The following is a 22027-nucleotide window of genomic DNA, read 5'->3' on the forward strand; positions in this document are numbered from 1 at the left end:
TGATCCAGGAGGGGACCAAACCCTGTTTTAAGTCCTCCAGATTGCTACGGCCCTCGCCCAGCAACCATGCTCCGTATAGTACGCCCACCTCATTCTGGGCAGCCTGATCTGAGGCGTTCCTGTCCTCCCTAATGAGAGCGTTGACCGTCCGAGCCTGCTTCTCCAGCTCTGCTATGATTTCTTTTAAATGGAGAGTCATAGCCTGGTCCTCATGGAGCTCCGAACCCACCACCCGATTTTCGTCCGTGAGGATCCCCTTCAACTGGGTCTTTAACCCGTTAACCTGCCGTTGCAATTCGATGTCGTCCATACTATTTATGATGGACGACCCAGTGTTAAACCCTGTGAACCAGTCGTTCACGGCGCCACTTCTTTGTCTCCCCAATTGCTCCCATTCCTTGTGGCCCTCGGTGTAGAGTTCGGTTCTATTGACCCCCGCGAAGTCAAACTCGTAAAACTTCTGCAGGGTCTCTTTCAGCAGGGCCTGATACAGCCTTGCCGTCTCTACGGGGCACCATTCCGGCAGGTGCACCTCGGTCAGGTTGAGGATGACCGAGGCCACCGCGTAATGGACCCCCTGCTAGGCCATTTGGTCAGTGGGAACTAATACTAACCCGTTCCCTGGTCCCTTGGTGGTGGTGGTGGTGGTGGGGCATCCCTCTGCTACCGTCTGTGGTGTCTGGGTCGTGGGCAGGGGCTGTCGGGGGCGGGTCACTAGCTCAGTGGCATTAACCGCGATTGGGGAGTAGGGGACCGCGCATGCGTCCAAGCGCGATTCCCAGTCTATCCCCCTCCCGTTATCTTGCCACTGGCTGTGGAAAATGTTGGAAACACCTGTGGGGCAGACTTTCTCTGAACCCCACATACACACATAAATCCCCTGATCGGGTTCCCACCATTTATCCCAGCACACTGTCAACCCTCCCTGGGTCCCTGTGATAGTCCGGTGAGTGTTGTTCCCTAACCTTTCCCGCTTTCCTCTGGGGTTCCCCATGTCCCTGCTCAGTTTCCTGAGCCACCACCACCTATCCAGGGGGACGTACCCCCTGCAGGTTAGGCAAATACGTTTCCCCACAGTCACACTGATCCGCTTGGCCTGGATCTTGATCCGAGGACACGACAAAGAGACCTCCCCGTATGTGAAGCCAATTTCGCTTGAATATTTCGTGGCGTTCGAGCCCAGCCATCCGGGCCAGTTGCCCTCGTGGGTGTACCCAGCGACTTCCTCTGCTTCGCGCAGGCCCTGCCCGTCGTGGGCCAGAGGCGCAGTTTCCCCGGAGCATCCAAAGATACGGTGATCCTCAGTTTCTCCTCTCCAGGCGACGTTGAGGCCCACCAGGGCCGCGAGGACGATGCCTCCGACTGACATCTTGTTATGATCTGGCGGAGAGATAAAAAAAGGTTTCGAGCTGGGCTCCTCGGCTTGGGTGCGGGGTGAGTGGGTCCCGCGACCCTAGCTCACTTAAAACTTGCCACATTCTACCGCTCCAAAGTGCTACCATACTTCCAGAAGACCACATTACTTATTTTCTAAAATTACAATAAACTAAACCTTATTACCCAAAACTATATAAATATATACATCTGCCGCCCGTCTCCGGGTGGCCAGCTTATAATCTGCGGGGACCGTCGCAGGCCTCCCCCTGCTGCGTTCCCACATCGGTCTCAGCTGCTGGTCCCTGGCAGCCCGTGGCTGCTGGCTGTGGACCGTTTAAACTTCTCGCAGCTTTCTTCCGGGGGGTCCCTCTTGTGAAAACCGGTGACCAAACCTCCTTCAGTTGCGGTTTTCTATTTGACCGTCTAAGGGTCACCACATGTGAGGCTTCCTCGTAGGTTGGACCCTTGGCTGGAGTTTTGGCCCTGGCTGCAGTCCGTGGCTTCCCCACGACTGCCGGCTGTGGGCTTCCTCCCGCAGGCTCCGCCTCCCTAGGCTCTGGGTCAGCGGCAGGCACCTCCCCGCTACCTGGGACTCCAGGTTGAGAGTCTCCGCCCCCAGACGCCACCTCTCTAATGCTGCACTCGGGCAAGACCTAAGACCTCCGGCTCCTCCGCTTCACCGCAGTCGGGGGCGGGACCTTTGTCCTCCGACTCGGCTTCCTTGTGACCAGGGACAGGACCTAGGACCTCCGGCTCCTCCCCTTCTGGGTGACCAGGGACAGGACCTAGGACCTCTGGCTCCTCCCCTTCTGGGTCCCAGAACAATGGGGGAGTCTCCCGTGTGGACGGGACAACTCCTCCCCTCACGCAGGCTGCTCGTCCAGCCTGTGTGACCTGCGGCTGCAGCTCCCCTGCAGTTTTTAATTCTTTGCTGCCTTTTTCAGCCCCCGCTGCCTGCTTCCCTGCCTCCGGCTTAAACAACTTACATTGATTGATGTGAAACCATTTTGTGCACCGGGGCAGTTTCACAGCATACACCATGGGGCTGGCCTGATCTACGATGCTGTAGGGACCCATGTAATGTGGCTCGAAACTCCCCACACGGGCGAAGTTCCTTACTATCACTAGATCCCCTACCTCCCAGCGATGGGTTTTACTGGGCTCGAGCAGCATCCTAGTTCCCTGGTGCTGCCTCCCCATGTTACCTGCGGCCCCCTCATAGATCCTTTGGAGGCGTTCAAGGAGCGTGCGGGCGAATTTGTCCCGATTCACCTCCCTTAGCTGCCCCTCCGTTAGGACTGGGGCCAGGACATGGGTGGGGGTTCTCATGACCCTCCCGGTCATGAGCTCATGCGGAGAGTACCCCGTACTCTTCGACTGGCTGGAGCGGATCCCCGTGAGGACAAGAGGCAGGACTTCTGCCCACCTTTGGGGCGAACCCATTATCTCTTTCCTCTTTTTTTTTCTTTTAAGGTGCGGTTCATCCGCTCCACAATCCCCGATGACTGTGGATTGTAGGCTACGTGCCATTTCCCCTGAATGCCCAGCAGCATCAGGGTGTTCTGCATTACTTGGCCGGTAAACTGGCTTCCCTGATCGCATTCCACGAACTGGGGCAGTCCCCATCTCGAGAACACCTCCCGCACCAAGATTCTCGCAGTCCCTAACGCTGTGGCTGTTCGACAGGGGAAGGCTTCAACCCATTTAGAGAACACGTCCACCAGAACGAGGCAGTACTTATAGCCTCCCTGGGTGGCGGGTAAGTGTCCGATATAGTTAATTTGGATTGACTGCCATGGTCCCTCTACCCTCCTAACGTGTCCCATCGGCACCTTCCTCCTGTGAGGATCGGGGTTATTTGCCGCGCACACAAGACAGTTCGCGCAAAACTCCCGGACGTCCTCCCGGAGTCCTGGCCACCATCCTGCCTGCTCTACCCGCTGCCAAGTGACCTCGGGCCCGGGGTGCCCTGCTCCCGGACCCTCATGGGCCAGTTGAAGGAATTCCCTCCGGTGCTGCTGAGGCACCACCCACTGCTCTTCTTTAAACAGCATCCCCTCTCTTATGGAAAGAGATGCTGCACCATACGGGCCTTCCATTTTCTTCCCCTCGCTAACCGCGTTAAATACCCCTCTCAGGGCAGGGTCCTGAGATTGGACCGATTTGACGTCCGGGGCTAGCGCTACCCCTACACTCTTCTGGATCCCATCCCTGCCTTTTACAGCTGCCACTGGTCCGGACCCGTAGGGGTCCCAGAAAATGCCGGTCTGGGCACCCTCTCTCGCCAGTGCGTCAGCTCGCTGGTTCCCCTGACTGCGAGGTTCTGTGGAGGAGTGAGCCTTCACCTTGTGGATGAAGACCTCACCCTTCTCCCCCACGGCTGCCAGGATCTTCTCCAGCAGGGGCTTTACCACCAAGGGTCTCCCATCCGCGGAAGTGAATCCGCGACGGGACCAGATGGCCAGGTATTCGGTACACGAATTGCATGTGAACATGCTGTCTGAGCAAATCGTGTACGGGGTAGGGAAAACTTCGGGATGGGTAACCACATACGTCACAGCAGACAGTTCTGCCTGCTGGGCGCTCATGGTACTGGGGAGTTTAATCGCCAACGCAATGTCAGCCGTTGGGTCATACACTCCGAACCCCGTGAGCCGCTTTCCAGCGGATACTGTGCTGGAACCATCTACGTAAATCTCATGGCCGGTGGGATGTATCCCAGCCCGGAGACCAAAGTCGACCTCCCATACCCCTTCAACGGAACATTGGGCTGTCCCAGGGTAAGCCAGGTTGGCGGCTAATCTGGGCTCGCACAGGCCTCGTACCCGCAGATCCATTTGAGAGAGGAGTAGGGTCCAGTGCGCAATGCGGGCACTGCTCACTGTCCCATCCTTAATCCTCCCATCCAAAAGCATCTTGGTAGGCGTGAGGAGGGTGACTGGGGAGGTGCCTGTGAAGATGGCGGATCTTTTCACAGCCCAGTGTGTGGCCAAGAGGTGCCGCTCACAGACCGAGTAGCTCCTTTCCACGTTGGTGAGCACCCTGGAGGAGTAAACCACGGGTCTCAGCTTGCCATGTCGCTCCTGGAGCAACACAGCACTCAGACTGTCCCCGCTGGCCGCCACCTCCAGGAAGAACTCCCTTCCCCCATCTATCGCTCCCAGGGCCGGTGCGGTCTGCAGCTTCCTTTTTAGGAGCTCGAACGCGGCCTGGCATCCCTCATCCCATGACCACTCCACTCCCTTGTGCAGGAGTCGGAGTAGTGGGGCTGCCATGGCCGCATAGTCCTCCATGAAGTCTCGGCAGTACCCAGTTAGCCCTAGAAACGACCTCACACCCTTTATGGTGACGGGGACCGGTAACTCCTGTACCGCCTCCCTCCTAGCCCTATCGATGGCCCTTTCTCCGGCGCGGATGGTCAGCCCCAGGAACTTGACTTCCTTTTGACCGATCTGCGCTTTCTTTGGGTTGACTTTGAACCCCCTTCTGGTCAGTAGTTCCAACAGTTCAGCCAGCAGTGGGTCGTGCTCCCCGACCGTGTCGGTAAACAGGAGCAGGTCGTCCACGTACTGTACTAACTGAAGGGGCTGACTGAACTCCTTCAGGCTGTCCGCCATGCATTGGTGGAAAATGCTGGGACTATTGTGGAAGCCTTATGGCAAGCAATTCCAGGTATACTGTTGCCCTCTGAAAGTAAAGGCAAATTTATGCTGGTCCTCCCTCCGCACAGGGATCGACCAGAACCCATTGGAAATATCCAGCACCGTGAACGTAGTCGCGGATGCGGGGATACTCCTAATGAGGTCGACCACTGCTGCCACTCTGGGGGCACATGCGGGGATGTTGCTGTTCAACACCCGATAGTCCACCGTGGCTCTCCAGGAATTGTCCGGTTTCTTAACCGGCCAAAGCGGAGAGTTCACATGGGTGGCTATAGGCCTCAGCACCCCCTGCTGTACCAGCGCTGATATGGCCACCTCCATATCAGCCTCTGCTTCCTTTGGGAAGTTGTACTGCCTTTGGGGCCGGGCCATGGGATCCCCATCTACCCTAACCTCAAAGCTAGCAACCCTCCCACAGTCGTGTTTGTGCGTGGCGAACGCACCTAACTGAGCCTGCACCTCGGCTCTAAACACTTCTGGGATACCCTCCATCGTTTCACCGAGGTCGTAACTCCCTTTCGGCTTCATGGTACACAGGGTTCCTTTCCCGGGATTACTACCACTCCACTTTCCTTTCCGGTGTTGGCCCCCCCAAAGGCAATGGTTCCTGAGGTCCACGAGGATCCCATGGCCCACGATGAAGTCGGCCCCTAGGATCCCCTTCCCTCCCTCCGCATCCCATCTCGCCAGGACACATGTCCACTTTGTCTGGAGTGTGCCCAGGCGGATCGAGAGCGGCCTGGAGAACGCACCCGTCTGCTCCGCCCCTGTGAACCCCGATAGGACGTATGGAACCCCGTTAGACAGAGGTGAGGTGGTGGGATTCTCCGTATGGATCACGGTGCATGAAGCTCCCGTATCCAACAGATAAGTCCCCGTTTCCTTCTCTACCTCCATCTGCACGAGCGGTCTCTTCCATCCGTCGTACTGGAGCGCACATAGATAGACGGGCTGCGCAGGCTCCAGTCATTGCGGGCCACTTTGGGAAGGGGTTGGGGGAACCGCTGGACCGGTGGTGGCTGCTATCTTTCCCTTAGTGAGGACCAATGACCTCACTGAAGCCAGCAGCACGTTCAGCAGCTCTGGAGGGACAGTTGGCTCCGTCTCTCTGGGGCAGAGGTCGGGGGTGCGGCCGGGGCTTGGGCTGGGGCTGTGGGGACCTTTTCCCTTGTGTCCTTCCAGGGATTCTTACAGTCCCTGCGCCAATGCCCCTCCTTCCCGCAGCCGTAGCACGTTTGTCGGCTTTGGTTGGGACGGCTCCCTTCCTGGCGCCACTCTCTCTTTACGGGGCTGGTCACCAGGCCTGACCTCACAAACCTTCCCGTTTTGCTGGGGTGTCTCACTATCCCTCCCGTTTCTAAAGGTGACGGTGAGTTGGCGGATCACCGTCGCCTCTGTGGTCAGAGGGTTTCGGGGTTCGAACCATGGCATTGCGTTCGAACGCGGGGCAGGGAGTTATTCATCAGGCACCTGAGCCAGTGGACTAACTGGTCCCCGTCCAAGTTCGCTCGCGCCGGCATTCCCGGGCACGCACCCTGGTAGACTGGCCACAGCCTGTCCGCGAACGCCTGCGGGAATTCCCCGGGGAGCTGGACTGTTTTCTCCACCCGGGTGAACGGACTCCCCTCGTTCATCCCCATGGCCTCCAGGATCTCGTCCTTCAGCCTGCCCTAATTTTCCTGACCCCTCTTACACCCATTGGGTAGCGTCTGGAGGAGATCGCTACCCAGGGAGAACAACATCATCTTGGCCTTCTCAGCCTCGTCGCAGTCGTTAACACAGGCCGCCTACTCTATCTCCCTAAAGTGAAGAGAAGGGTCCCCCTTCATGGTGAGCTTGGGGATGTAGCTCACCATGGAGCGCAATTGTTGCGCACCGTGTGGCACCAGGAATTGGTTCTGGAGGTCCCCAGGTTCCCCGTCCTCACCGGGTGGTCCGTACCTCCGTTGTGTCACGGGGTACACCGGTCCCTGTCCCTGATTCTCTCTCGGGCTACCCTGGTCTACCTTGGATTCTTCATCCTCCACCCCCTCCTGATCCCAGACCTCTGGAAAACTAGGGGCTAGGGGTGGTGGCTGTGAAATCTCGGGTTCCCTAACCTGTTTTGTTCTGGGGGCTGCCTGCGGGACTTCCCTGCTTGGGTTACCGTTGAACTCAGCCTGGCCGACCTTGGGGCTAATGAGGCATATCATCCCCTTTGCCCTGGCCAATGCCAGATTCAGGCTTTCTATTTCCTGCCTACAGGGGCCGTGGTCTGCCTCCTCAAACCCTTGAGCGCAGGCCAGCTTATAGGCTGCTTTTACTTCGCCTACCTTTTCCTCCTGTGCCTTCAGTTCCCCTGTAAGGCGGCTAATCTCTGTTTTTAATCTCCTCTCTTTCTCCCTGGATTCTCTTGCCTGATACTCTACGTGTTCTACCCTGAACCTAGCGCTCCCCTCCAGCTCAGCTATCTTGCCCTCCAGCCTTTCTACCTTCCCCCCGATGGTCCCGGACCATCGCTGCCCTCTCTTGGCTTATGGCCTCCAGAGCCACTAGCACCTTCCCTTCTGCTGCAACCTTTTCCTGCAGCTCCTGGGACAAATGCTTAATTTTGGTTTCCTTACTGGCCACCGCGTGGTCCAGTACCAGAATCTGCTTTTTATAGCACATAAGCCACACCGCTTTTTCAATGCCCTTGCGGTGCTCTTTACTAGCCGTCCACTGGGCGGCTGCCTTTAGGGGACGCTCGGCTCCTAACCGGTCATATATCCATTTTTTTGCTACATTTACTTTGCCACACACATAGGAGGATAACCTGTCCTCCATAACATCTGTCTCACCCGAGTCTTTGTCCACCACACAAGGGTTCTGTAGCCAGTGTCCCATCTGGGTCGCCATTCTGTAAGGGGTCGTTTTAACGAGCTTGTGGTGTGCGAGATCGGTTTTTGATTTCACACTGCTCGTGAGCGGTTCCGAAGCGCTCCCCCCCCTCACCGGTTCTAGACACTGGGCTTATTGCCAGACCACCTTGATGTGTTGACCCAACTTGTGACTCGTAAGACAAATGGATCAGGTGAGACAAGGTAAGTTTTAAATCAAAGGTATCTTTATTTTTAAGGAGAATAAAACATAGAGAATGAAGAAACAATGCAGACAAAAATCATGAACACGCCTCTCAATGGGAACTAAAATTTAACACACGAGTTACTTTGACTATCATAATACATCAATTCTAGATCAGCGATATAATAAAACGGGGGTGGAGAAAGCGCACGGCACAACGCAGGATGAATAACACTCCCGAATTACAAAGCCCTTAATATTAAAAACCCTCCCGTCTCTACAGTATACCTCAACTAGATCAGCTAGGTGGAGTTGGGCCTCGATGCTCACCAGGGTTTTTAAAACTGTCCTTGACCTTGGTGCTCCTGTATCGTCCGGGATCTCCAATCTTCCTTATGGGACCGGCTCCTGAACCTGCTCTCCTGCTCGAACTTGTAGGCCCTCCGTGCTCCTCGAACCGTAATCGAACCTCTCCACTCGCTCTGCCTTTGACCTCGTGACTGTGTGAAACTTTTTTTTTTAATGTCTCTTTTCCCCCAACAGTTATACGGTTTTCTTGCCCTTATCTTGGCGCCAAATCAGGGGTTTTCTTTTGTTAAAGTAATGGGCAGGCTGCTTTGACAAAAGCGGGTACTTTATTTTAATGTCTTGTAAATGAAACTAATGGGATCTGTCCTGTGTCCCTCTGAGTTTGGTACAGATAATAGGTTTTGTCTGTGCTCTGCGATTTCAGAGATGGGTTTGTGTTTTGCTAGCAATTAAAACACCTTGAGGTGTAAATACTTTTGTTTTGACTTTGTTACTACTGTAACCATTTTACCATATCAGTTGCAGTCAGTTCTGGAATCTTCTAATCGGTGGTGACTCAGGTTTCTTTAAGATACTGCAGTGGTATGTCCTTCTGAAATGAGTCATGTGATCTGCCGACTCCATCTTGTGTTCATAAAATGTCGCCATTTCAGGGGTTTTACAATGTAGACTGTATTTTCCGAATCCTGTATTCTGCGGCGAGTGTCTCACCTCCTGACCCCCCCCAAAGCCTTTCCACCATCTACAAGGCACAAGTCAAGAGTGTGATGGAATACTCTGCACTTGCCTGGATGAGTGCAGCTCCAACAACACAAGAAGCTCGACACCATCCAGGACAAAGCAGCCCGCTTGATTGGCACCCCATCCACCACCTTAAACATTCACTCCCTCCACCACCGGCGTACCGTGGCTGCAGTGTGTACCATCTACAAGATGCACTGCAGCAACTCGCCAAGGCTTCTTCGGCAGCACCTCCCAAACCCGCGACTTCTACCACCTAGAAGGACAAGGGCAGCAGGCGCATGGGAACACCACCACCTCCAAGTCACACACCATCCTGACTTGGAAGTATATTGGCCGATCCTTCATTGTCGCTGGGTCAAAATCCTGGAACTCCCTCCCTAACAGCACTGTGGGAGCACCTTCACCACACGGACTGCAGCAGTTCAAGAAGGCGGCTCACCACCACCTTCTCGAGGGCAACTAGGGATGGGCAATAAATGCTGGCCTTGCCAGCGACGCCCACATTCCTTTCTCCCTTGTGTGTTTTATCTAGCTTCCCCTTAAAATGCATCCACGCTGTTCACCTCCCTGTGGTAGCGAGTTCCACATTCCAACCACTCTCTGGGTAAAGAAGTTTCTCCCGAATCTCTGATTGGATTTATTAGTGACTATCTTATATTTATGATCTCTAGTTTGGGTCTCCCCCACAAGTGGAAACATCTTCTCTACATCGACCCTATCACATTGTACCATAATTGTTAAGCCGATTTAAAATGCCGGATTTCTGCATCATTGATCTAGGCAGAGCTTATAGCTAACGTAACAGTTCAGATGCCAGTTAACGTTTACTTATTCTTTGACACGTTGGCGAGACTGTACCCCGCTGTATTATTTTGTGAAGTGATGTAACGCCACTCCTAATGCAAGTTCTGCATGTCTTTCAGGTCGGTGTGATCGATTTCTCTCTCTATTTGAAAGATGGAGGTCACAGCAGTAAAACCTCCGAGGGGTGAGTGTCCCGCTGTCTCATTGCTTTGCGCTAACTTTCCCTGATCACAAAGTGCTGCCTGCCTTTCACCGCCCCGGGACGTCACAAAGCTTTTCACAGCCAATTGCTTACTTGCTGAGTGGCAGCCAGCTGTAGGTAACTGCACAGCAAGATCCCACAAACAGCAGTCAGATAAATATCCAGAAAATCCGTTTATAGTGTTTAGGCATAAATACATTTTGGCCAAATATCTTGAAAATTCAAGACATATAATGTTGGCCGAAAAGCTTGAGCTGGCTCCTAAATAAGCCTGGGGATTGCCTCCGAATCCTTACTCGTAAACGCTTGAAAAGAATTCTCGAGTTGTGGGACTTTTTATATAAAAAAAAAGTTAGCAGTCCGAAAACTTGTACACTATAAGAAAGAAAGACTTGCATTTCTCCAGTGCTTTTCATGGCCTCCGGATACCAAAGCGCTTTACAGCCAATGAAGTACTTTTTGAAGTGTAGTCACTGTTGTAATGTAGGAAACGCAGCAGCCAATTTGTGCACAGCAAGCTCCCACAAACACAAATAATGATCAGATCATTTTTTTTTTTTTAGTGATGTTGGTTGAGGGATAAATATTGATCCCAGGACACCGGGGAGAACTGCCCTGCTCTTCTTCGAAATACTGGCTGCGGGATCTTTTACGTCCACCTGAGAGAGCAAACGGGGCCTCGGTTTAACGCCTCATCTGAAAGGCGGCCCCTCCGACAGTGCAGCGCCCCCTCAATCCCGCCCCTCCGACAGTGCAGCGCTCCCTCAGTACTGCCCCTCCGACAGTGCAGCACTCCCTCAGTACTGCCCCTCCGACAGTGCAGCACTCCCTCAGTACTGCCCCTCCGACAGTGCAGCACTCCCTCAGTACTGCCCCTCCGACAGTACAGCACTCCGTCAGTACTGCACTGGAGTGTCAGCCTAGATTTGTTTTTTGTAAAAGTGGGACTTGAACCCACCGCCTTCTGACTCCGAGGCGAGAGAGTGCTGCCCACTGAGCGCTTTAATGGGACTGCGCTAACGAGGAGAAGGTGACCTAAAAAAGACTAGACCTGGCTGCTTGCCGCACATTAATCTTCCCTTTTAACTGGTACTTTCTCAACATGTTTAAAAACGGGAATTACCTTCTTTTCTAGGGATGGACAAATTACTGCCATTTTGGACCAGAAAAACTATGTGGAAGAACTCAATAGACACCTAAGGTACGAAGCAGAGTATTCAATGTGCAAGACTAGCTCTACTGCAGAGTAAAGTGTTGAACCTTCTCAAATCCTTCTTCACTGAACAGACCTCTGTCTATAAAAATACTATATCTTAAATAAAATAAACTACGCTAAAGGGCTGTGAATGCTGAGTCGTTGAGTATATTCAAGGCTGGGATCGATAGATTTTTGGACTCTTGGGGAATCAAGGGATATGGGGATAGGGCGGGAATGTGGAGTTGAGGTCGAAGGTCAGCCGTGATCTTATTAAATGGCAGAGCAGGCTCGAGGGGCCGTGTGGCGGAGCGGGCTCGAGGGGCCGTGTGGCGGAGCGGGCTCGAGGGGCCGTGTGGCGGAGCGGGCTCGAGGGGCCGTGTGGCGGACTCCTCCTTATTCTTATGTTCTTGGATCACCAGAGCTGTTCACGTTTCTATCTGTGCACAGTTCTGGTCTCCATATTACTAAGAATTTCAAGGCACTTGAGAAGGAGCAAAAGAAAGATTTACATGGATAATACCAGAACCGAGAGGTTATAACTGAGGAAATACTGAACAGGCTGGGGCTCTTTTCTGTAGAAAAGGGAAGACTGAGGGGTGACCTGATCTCGGTCTTTAAGATTATGAAAGGGTTTGATAGGGTAGACGTAGAGAAGATGTTTCCACTTGACAAGGTCCAAAACTAGAGGCCATCAATATAAGATAGTCACTAATAAATCCAATCGGGAATTCAGGAGAAACTTCTTTACCCAGAGAGTGGTGAGAATGTGGAACTCGCTACCACAGGGAGTGGTTGAGGCGAATAGTATAGATGGATTTAAGGGGAAGCTGGATAAACACATGAGGGAGAAAGGAATAGAAGGATATGCTGATGGGGTGAGATGAAGAGGGGTGGGAGGAGGCTGGTGTGGAGCAGAAACACCGGCACGGAGCAGTTGGGCCGAATGGCCTGTTTCTGTGCTGTAAGTTCTATGTAGGTGAAATATGTGCTTAATCGATACATCTCCTTGCAGTGCTACTGTAAATAATCTACAAGCAAAAGTGGATGCGTTGGAAAAATCAAATACGAAGCTTACTGAAGAGGTGAGTGAAAGCTGGTGCAGGGCGCGGCCTCATTGCTCAGTCCATGACCCGCGCGACAAGGAATTGCAAACTGGGTGATTGAGGGAGAATTGGAATAAATGTACAGAGCTGCCTTGGCTTTATTTTACCAGACGAGCTAGAGTTCTGTCATTTTTTTGTTGGTGATTGAACGGGTCGAGCAATGAATGGGCAGATGCTGCGATGATGCGGCACGACACAGAGCATCACGGGGCAGAAAGGAATATTCCAGCAGGCTGGATCCGATCTGTGGTTGAATTTTATCTTTTTTGATTTTGGGAGAAATTGGAATATTCCCATTCCTGCTGCCTGTTGTCTGATGGAAGCGAGTGTTAAAACAAGTTTTTATTACCAGTTTTTCATTGGTGTTTTCAAAAGTAATCTGATTGATTGAACAAATGAAGTGGAAATGATGGTTCTGCCGCCTCATTGTTTTGGATTTCATGCCCTTAAACTCACCGGACATTTTAGTGATTCCAGAAAGATATCTCTGTGCCAGTGATCTAACCGGCAGGATTTTACTTAGTTACATTTTCAATCTTTTGCCGTTTGGAAATTGTGTAATCTTGTAACAACAGCTTGTATTTATATAGCGCCTTTAACGTAGTAAAACGTCCCAAGGTGCTTCACAGGAGCGATTATCAGACACAATTTGACACCGAGCCACATAAGGAGATATTAGGACAGTTGATCAAAAGCTTGGTCAAAGAGGGAGGTTTTACGGAGCGTCTTAAAGGAGGAGAGAGAGGCGGAGAGGTTTAGGGAGGGAATTCCAGAGCTTAGGGCCCAGGCAGCTGAAGGCACGGCCGCCAATGGTGGAGCGATTATAATCGGGGATGCTCAAGAGGCCAGAATTGTAGGAGCGCAGAGATCTCAGGGGGTTGTAAGGCTGGAGGAGGTTACAGAGATAGGGAGGGAGCGAGGAGGCCACGGAGGGGATTTGAAAACTAGGATGAGGATTTTAAAAAGATACAAAGTATCTTTGCCCCGGGTGAGCGGGAGGGAGGGAGGGGGTGGGTGGGCAGTTGGCAATCTTGACCGGCAGTCACGGTCCCTATGGGTCTGTTTATCTGTTGTGTTCTGACTCTTAGGGCAGGTCCTAACTCCGCTCGCGCTCGCGCTCTCTCTTTCTCTCTCTCTCTCTTTCTCTTTCTCTCCTTTCTTTTCTCTCTCCTTCTCTCTCCTCGCTCCTTCTCTCTCCTCGCTCCTTCTCTCTCCTCGCTCCTTCTCTCTCCTCGCTCCTTCTCTCTCTCGCTCCTTCCTTCTCTCTCTCGCTCCTTCCTTCTCTCTCTCGCTCCTTCCTTCTCTCTCTCGCTCCTTCCTTCTCTCTCTCGCTCCTTCCTTCTCTCTCTCGCTCCTTCCTTCTCTCTCTCGCTCCTTCCTTCTCTCTCTCGCTCCTTCCTTCTCTCTCTCGCTCGCTCCTTCTCTCTCTCGCTCGCTCCTTCTCTCTCTCGCTCGCTCCTTCTCTCTCTCGCTCGCTCCTTCTCTCTCTCGCTCGCTCCTTCTCTCTCTCGCTCGCTCCTTCTCTCTCTCGCTCGCTCCTTCTCTCTCTCGCTCGCTCCTTCTCTCTCTCGCTCGCTCCTTCTCTCTCTCGCTCGCTCCTTCTCTCTCTCGCTCGCTCCTTCTCTCTCTCGCTCGCTCCTTCTCTCTCTCGCTCGCTCCTTCTCTCTCTCGCTCGCTCCTTCTCTCTCTCGCTCGCTCCTTCTCTCTCTCGCTCGCTCCTTCTCTCTCTCGCTCGCTCCTTCTCTCTCTCGCTCGCTCCTTCGCTCGCTCGCTCGCTTCTCTCGCTCGCTCGCTCGCTTCTCTCGCTCGCTCCTTCTCTCGCTCGCTCGCTCCTTCTCTCTCTCGCTCGCTCCTTCTCTCTCTCGCTCGCTCCTTCTCTCTCTCGCTCGCTCCTTCTCTCTCTCGCTCGCTCCTTCTCTCTCTCGCTCGCTCCTTCTCTCTCTCGCTCGCTCCTTCTCTCTCTCGCTCGCTCCTTCTCTCTCTCGCTCGCTCCTTCTCTCTCTCGCTCGCTCCTTCTCTCTCTCGCTCGCTCCTTCTCTCGCTCGCTCGCTCCTTCTCTCGCTCGCTCGCTCCTTCTCTCGCTCGCTCGCTCCTTCTCTCGCTCGCTCGCTCCTTCTCTCGCTCGCTCGCTCCTTCTCTCTCTCGCTCGCTCCTTCTCTCTCTCGCTCGCTCCTTCGCTCGCTCGCTCGCTCCTTCGCTCGCTCGCTCGCTCCTTCTCTCTCTCGCTCGCTCCTTCTCTCGCTCGCTCGCTCCTTCTCTCTCTCGCTCGCTCCTTCTCTCTCTCGCTCGCTCCTTCTCTCTCTCGCTCGCTCCTTCTCTCTCTCGCTCGCTCCTTCTCTCTCTCGCTCGCTCCTTCTCTCTCTCGCTCGCTCCTTCTCTCTCTCGCTCGCTCCTTCTCTCTCTCGCTCGCTCCTTCTCTCTCTCGCTCGCTCCTTCTCTCTCTCGCTCGCTCGCTCCTGCTCGCTCGCTCGCTCCTTCGCTCGCTCCTTCTCTCTTTCTTTCTTTCTCACACGCGATTCTTGAGCCACTCACTGGGGAAGAGTAGCTGAGCTGATTTCCTCACGGTTTTTATCTTCGCGGTACCTTCTCCTGGGGGCGGGGAGGCTACAGCCAAGGCTAAAGGCCCCACTCACCTACCCTTGACGATTGGGGGGGGAAGGGGTGGAAGGTCGGGAGTCACGCGCACCCACTGGATGCGAGATTCCCCCGCTGCACGTCAACCCGGTATTCCGAGTCGATGCACCGGAGTCTGTTTTTTCCAGGACTTGTCTGGAGTGGGGCCGGAACCCTTCACCTTCTGGCTCACAGGTGGGAACGCTTCACTCAGCCAAAGGCTCGCTCCCTCCTTTTTACGGGTAAAGGTTTTCAATTCCAGCTTTTATTTGGTAGAACTTTGCTGTCGCAGTTTCCCCCCCCCCCCCCCCCCCAAAATTTGTGACGGTATTTCCTTTTTATAGAAGGTGGAAGTTTCGATTTATTCTTTCTATTTCCCCCCTCGCAGCTTGCAGTAGCGAACAACAGGATCATCACCTTGCAGGAAGAGACCGAGCGAATAAAACAAGAAAACGCTTACTATTTGGAATCGAGTCGGAAAAAGATGGAAGTAGGTACCGTGAGAGGGATCCACTGCCTCGTTTGCGAAAGTTAGCATTCGAAATCTATCTCGCGCCTGGGGGATGGAAGCATAGAAGATAGGAGCAGGAGTAGGCCATTCGGCCCCTCGAGCCTGCTCCGCCATTCAATGAGATCATGGCTGATCATCCAAACTCAGTACCCTGTCCCTGCCTTCTCCCCATATCCCTTGACCCCTTTAGCCTTAAGAAATATATCCAACTCCTTCTTGAATATAGTTAATGAATTGGCCTCAACTGCCTTCTGTGGTGGAGAATTCCACAGGTTCACCACTCTCTAGGTGAAGAAATTCCTCCTCATCTCTGTCCTAAATGGCTTACCCATTATCCTTAGACTGTGACCCCCTGGTTCTGGACTCCCCTGCCATCGGGAACATCCTTCCTGCATCTAGTCGTCTAGTCCTGTTAGAATTTTATAAGTTTCAATGAGATCCCCTCTCATTCTTCTAAACTCTAGCGAATATAAGTCTAATCGACCCAATCTCTCCTCATACGTCATTCCTGCCATCCCAGGTATCAGTCTGGTGAATCTTCGCTGCACTCTCTCCATGGCAAGAACATCCTTCCTCAGATAAGGTGACCAAAACTGCACACAGTACTCAAGATGTGGTCTCACCAAGGCCCTGTACAACTGCAGCAAGACATCCTTGTTCCTGTACTCAAACCCTCTCGCTACGAAGGCCAACATGCCATTTGCCTTCTTAACCGCCTGCTGCACCTGCATGCTTACCTTCAGTGACTGGTGCACAAGAACACCAGGTCTCGTTGCACTTCCCCTTTTCCCAATCGATTGCCGTTCAGATAATAATCTGCCTTCCTGTTTTTGCCACCAAAGTGGATAACCTTGCATTTATCCACATTGGGCAGATGCAGTATAATCACCCAACCTGTCCAAATCATACTGGAGTTTCTCGGCATCCTCCTCACAACACACACACCCACCCAGCTTTGTGTCGTCTGCAAACTTGGAGATATTACATCTAGTTCCCTCGTCTAGATCATTAATATATATTGTGAATATTGTGATCTTTTTAAAACATGAGGAAACAACAAACAACTCTCATTTATACCGCGCCTTTAACACAGTAAAACATCCCAAGGTGCCTCACGGGAGCGATTGTCAAACAAAATTTGACAGCGAGCCACATAGAGAGAGATTGGGACAGGTGATAAACAGCTTGGCCAAAGAGAAAGCGGTTTTAAGGAGCGTCTTAAAGGAGGAGAGCGAGGTTGAGGGAGGGAATTCCAGAGCTTCGGGGCCCAGGCAGCTGAAATCACTGGCTGACGAAGAGTTATGCTGGAAGTAGCTGTCCCATTTGAGGTGGAACCACATTAACGCTCCAGTGTTTGCAACGATCTGCTCAGTGTGCCACCCAGCTTAGCAATTGGAGCAAGAACAGTCAAGTATCCCATGTTTTCCCACGTGACAGATTCCTGTTTTGGTTCAAGGCTCCAGCAATGGAAGGAAGGGATGGTCGCGTCAACCACTTTTTTTTGCATACTCGTAGCAGTTGATTAGAGAGCAGCAGAAGGAGTGTGAGAGCAGGGCAAGAAAGACTTGCATTTATATAGCGCCTTTCAGGACATTCCAAAGCACTTTACAGCCAATTTTTAAGTGTAGTCACTGTTGTAATGTAGGGAAACGGGGCAGCCAATTTGCGCACAGCAAGCTCCCACAAACAGCAATGTGATGATGACCAAATAATCTGTTTTTTAGTCATGTTGGTTGGGGGATAAATATCGACCCCAGGACACCGGGGAGAACTCCCCCCTTGCTCTTCTTCGAAATAGTGCTTTGGGATCTTTTACGTCCACCTGAGAGAGCAGACGGAGCCTCCGTTTAACGTCTCGTCCGAAAGACGGCACCTCCAGCAGTGCGGCCCCTCTGACAGTGCGGCGCTCCTTCAGTACTGCACTGGGAATGTCAGCCTGGATTTTTGTGCTCAAGTCTCTGGAGTGGGACTCGAACCAACAGCCTTCTGATTCTGGGGCGAGAGTGCTGCCCACTGAGCCATGGCATTGGAAGGGGTGTGGGAACGGAATAGCTACAACCCTCTTGGTAGGACAGATTAAATTGTGATGACCAGTTGCTAAGATGAGTTAATGCGCCTCTCTTATTTTCATCTCTGGGCCCTGGGTTTGAACAGTTAGACTGCTGGTAAATAATACTCTTCGCTGCTGCTACAGGTCTATAATGGAAACTTAATTTAGTTTTATTTCACTCAAATTTCTGCTGCCCACACCTAGATGGGTCAAAAGAGCCCCAATTCAGCGTTCAATTGCCAATTCCTTTAGCCTGTGTATCTAATTGTGATTTGGGTCAATAAACCGATAGTAATTCTGTGTCTCTGGATATAATGGGCCGGGTCTTGCTGGAGCAATAACGGTGTGTTAACCACGCACACCATTGCTAACACGCAAATCGGCCAGCGGGTTCAAGTGATTGAGAGCTACGCCGCAGGTTGCAAATCGCCAGAACTTGCCGGTCGATTTCCGCCGCTCCGCCATTAGCTTCGCACAAACGCCGTCGCGTCCTCAGCCTCCCCGTTAAAGAACTTGCTGGATTTGCACATTTAGTGCCCATTAAACCCGCCACAGAAAGTTGGGGCTCAACGTACAGCGTAAAGACCCTAATATCGACTTGATAGTCGTTAATGCCAATCGATCTCTCTGGCCCAAAAAGGGAATAATTTAAACTGTGGAGTCTCATTCCTTCAGGTGGTAAATTGTTCTGAGATTTTTAAAATGTCAGATTTGCTTTTCTTTTCTGCCTCTTTTCCTCTCTCTCAATCCAATCTTTCTTTCCCTCTCTTTATTTCTCTTTCTGGACCTGATTTGACTCTAATTCACCCGATTTCCTTTGCCGTCGTTCCTCTGTTCTTCCTCAATCGTTAAATCTCATTGGTTGAGGAGACAGACAGACTGTTGGTCCCGTCGTTCAGAGGTCCCCGTTGTCAGCTCGCACTCCCAGTTACAGAGCAAAACTTTTTTAAAGCAAAACATTTTTTGAGCAGAAGTTTGCGGGGAAATGTCAAGCTAACAGGACAGGCCTCCGTGTCAGACGACGGGCTTTAGTGTCTGTTGGTAACAAAGGAATATTTGTCTGCTTTTAAGTTTTAATCTCTGAACAAATGGCAATTTCATCCTTTCTGTCCGAAGTAGATTGAGCCTGTACTCTGGAGTTTAGAAGAATGAGAGGTGATCTCATTGAAACATATATGATTCTGAGGGGGATTGACAGGGTAGATGCTGAGAGGCTGTTTCCCCCTGGCTGGAGAGTCTAGAATTAGGGGTCATAGTCTCAGGATAAGGGGTCGGCCATTTAGGACTGAGATTAGGAGGAATTTCTTCACTCAGAGGGTGGTGAATCTTTGGAATTCTCTGCCCCAGAGGGCTGTGGAGGCTCAGTCGTTGAGTATATTCAAGACAGAGATCGAGAGATTTTTGGACTCTAGGGGAATCGAGGGATATGGGGATCGGGCGGGAAAGTGGAGTGGAGGTCGACGATCAGCCATGATCTCATTGAATGGCGGAGCAGGCTCAAGGGGCCGTGTGGCCGACTCCTGCTCCTAATTCGTATGTTCTTATGACGAAATTGCTGAATTTCCGATGTCTCCACGTAAAATGGGTTTTCTTTCTGCAGGTGTCAAAGCAGGATGGGAATGCGGAGGGACATGCGCACAGACAACCCCGCCAGGGGACGGAGGATGTGCACAGCGAGACCAAGAAACAACTCAAGGAGGAAACTCAACTGAGGCTGGTAGGTCACTGCCGCGTGGTCCCGGGACACGAGCGAGGGCCAGTCACAAGTACGATATGTTTCACTGCTGGCTCCTCCTTTCTGCGGGTGTTGAATTGGCGTGGATTTGCCAGTGGGGTTTTATAAGCTCCGCACTGTCCCGGGTACGGTGTTTTTTTTTTTTTAAAATAAAAATTAATTCTCGGGATGTGGCCGTCGCTGGCAAGATCGGCATTTATTGCCCGTCCCGAGCTGCCCTGAGGTGTTTTACAGGAAAGCTGTGATTGCACTGGAGAGGGTGCGGAGGAGATTTACGAGGATGTTGCCTGGGCTGGGGAATTATGAGGAAAGATCAGAGAGGCTGGGGTTGTTTTCTTTGGAACAGAGGAGGCTGGCGGGACTGGTCATCGGAGCACTAACAAGCAACTATCTGCTTGTTGAAGTGGATTTTCCCGTGCCGTTGCGACTTTGGGGCTTTCCCCACCTGAAACCCGCCTACGGAGAACCCCGCCGATGAGAGCTGGCGTGAAAACAGCTGGCTTGCTTGCTTGCAGCAGCAGGTCGCTGAGGGCTGAAGAGATTTAAAGAGGCAGCATTTGCAGGCTGCAGGACCTTGTTGATCAAGGCTTGGGGGAACTTTTTGAAGCCTTAGGAGCAGCTGCAGAAAGTTGGAGCCTCACACACTTCTCCAGTGTTAGCTCCTGGGAAGCCCCTCTCACCACCCTAACTCAGCGCCCCTTCAACGGAGGCATCTGCCAGAAGCATGGGAGGCCTTTGGGACGTTCCCTTCCTGGCATTAGAGGATCTCCAACAGCAGAGGTGGCAGCAGCAGAACCAGGAACAGCAGGATGAGCACCAGGAGCACCAGGCTGCTGCTCACTCACCTGAAGCTGCACAGGCCAGAAGGGGCCAGCGCTTGGAAGTGGCTTGAGAGCACCTTGCTGCGCTTTAGGGGACCAGTGGGACCCATTTCTGCACTGGCAGTCCTACTCCGAAGGACTTCATGAAGATCTGGTTTCTCTGTTCAACAGATGGCCAACGCTCCTCAAGAGATGTCATTCTCTTATCAGCACTCACCATGTTTTCCGTACCCTGGCGAGTTACCTCCTCCATGGAGGTTGCCAACCTTTCCATGGTGATGCGTTCATGCACCAATGACTCCACAAAGGCTCTGCTCATGGCCGCTATGGACTCCTCCATTCACTCCACACTCGCAGCGACCCTGGAGACAAAACCTGCCAGAGACTCCTGCATCTGTGCATGGAGATCCATCACCTCTTCTCTTGCGGATGGACCCAGAGGCAGAGGGTCGACATGCAGCACAGCTGAGCTGAGCTGGCAGAGTCCTGCGCCCTCCGACGAGGACTCTCCACTGCTGTCCCTGTCTCCAGAATCTGCTGAGGCTCACTTGTGAGCTGTGAAACACCAGGTGACAACACTACTGTGTCCCGAAGGTCCCCCCGAGGTGTGAGTGTCTGCGCTAGTGCTGGGTGCGCTTACTTCTGCTGACGCTGCGCCCTCAGTGGTTGGAGCTTCCTCTGAGGAGTCTGGCTGCACAGCCTCTTCCTCCTCCACAGTGAGGACGGGGGCTCTGGATGGTACTGTGGGGGAGTAAAGGAAGGAGTTACAGATGTAATGCCAAGGTTCTTCTGGTGACTCCCAGCGGGTTGGCATCTGCTGACACCTGCATCCATGCAGCATTGGTCTCAGTGGGAGGCCTCTTCCTCCCTGACCTAGGGAAGAGGACCTCCCTGTGGGCCCTAACCCCATCCAATAATGCCTGCAGTGAAGCCTCGTCGAATTTGAAGGCAGCTCGGCCTCTGCCGCTGGCAGCAGCTGGTGCAGGCTCCTCTGCCATTGTGCAAGAGTGGTTGAGAAGCCTGCAGAGGAGGAGAAGCTTGCTGGACACTTTGAAAGCACCACAAATGATGACATCATAGTGTGGGGATTTCTGACTTGAATTGGACAATTAGCAAGGCTTCCCACATGCTGGGAATTAATTGGCCACTTGAGGGAAAATTGCGTGGAGCTGGCTGACACTTTTTTTAATGTGTGTCAGAAACCCCACATTCGGGGAAATCCGACCATTTCCCACACAAGCCGAAAATCGGGGCCTTAGTTCTGGAAAATTGAATTCAAATTGTGAACCTGCCCATGGTGGGATTCGAACTCTCATTCTCAACATTACTAGCCCAGTATCAGACCCCCTACGTTAAGTTGCGACCAATGCTCCCCGCGCAGCTCTCTGCCGCCCCCCCCGCAGCCCGGGACGGCTTTTCCAATGTTAAATTTCGTGCGGTGGCGAAACTGCGAGTAGGTCGCGCACCCCCTTAAAGGGGCCGCGCATCCAAAAGAAAAATTAGGGTGAAGATTTGGTTGTGAACTGTGTGTTTTAGAAACGGGGACAGTTCTCTGTCTCAGTTCGCTTTGAACATAACATAAGAAATAGGAGCAGGAGTAGGCCAATCGGCCCCTCGAGCCTGCTCCACCATTCAATAAGATAATGGCTGATCTGATCCTAACCTCAAATCTTCTATCACTCTCCATCCACCCGAACCCATGTGATCTCCCGGGAGAGGCGAAAAACCAGATAAAAGACCCAATGGCCAATTTGGGAGAAAAAAATCTGGGAAATTCCTCTCCGACCCATCTAGACGATCGAAATTCTTCCAGGAGATCACTCTGTCCCTATATTTTCTACAGTACTTACCTTCTG

The 22027-nt window shown here is 52.6% G+C and overlaps 1 protein-coding gene across 7 annotated transcripts in view; it reads left to right on the forward strand.

Moving 5' to 3' along the window:
• Positions 1-22027, forward strand: part of rufy3 (RUN and FYVE domain containing 3) — a 137616-nt gene that overhangs the window by 58526 nt on the left and 57063 nt on the right. For all 7 annotated transcript variants that reach the window (XM_086006065.1, XM_086006066.1, XM_086006064.1 and 4 more), the window contains 5 exons: positions 10058-10122; positions 11276-11341; positions 12351-12420; positions 15443-15544; positions 19216-19332. In XM_086006065.1, coding sequence (XP_085862191.1) covers positions 10058-10122; positions 11276-11341; positions 12351-12420; positions 15443-15544; positions 19216-19332 — 420 coding nt within the window. The remainder of the gene's footprint in view (positions 1-10057; positions 10123-11275; positions 11342-12350; positions 12421-15442; positions 15545-19215; positions 19333-22027) is intronic.

This window comes from Somniosus microcephalus, chromosome 2 (genome assembly GCF_052327205.1).
Source record: "Somniosus microcephalus isolate GS21.2 chromosome 2, FLI_Smic_1.0, whole genome shotgun sequence".
Lineage (NCBI taxonomy): Eukaryota > Metazoa > Chordata > Chondrichthyes > Squaliformes > Somniosidae > Somniosus > Somniosus microcephalus.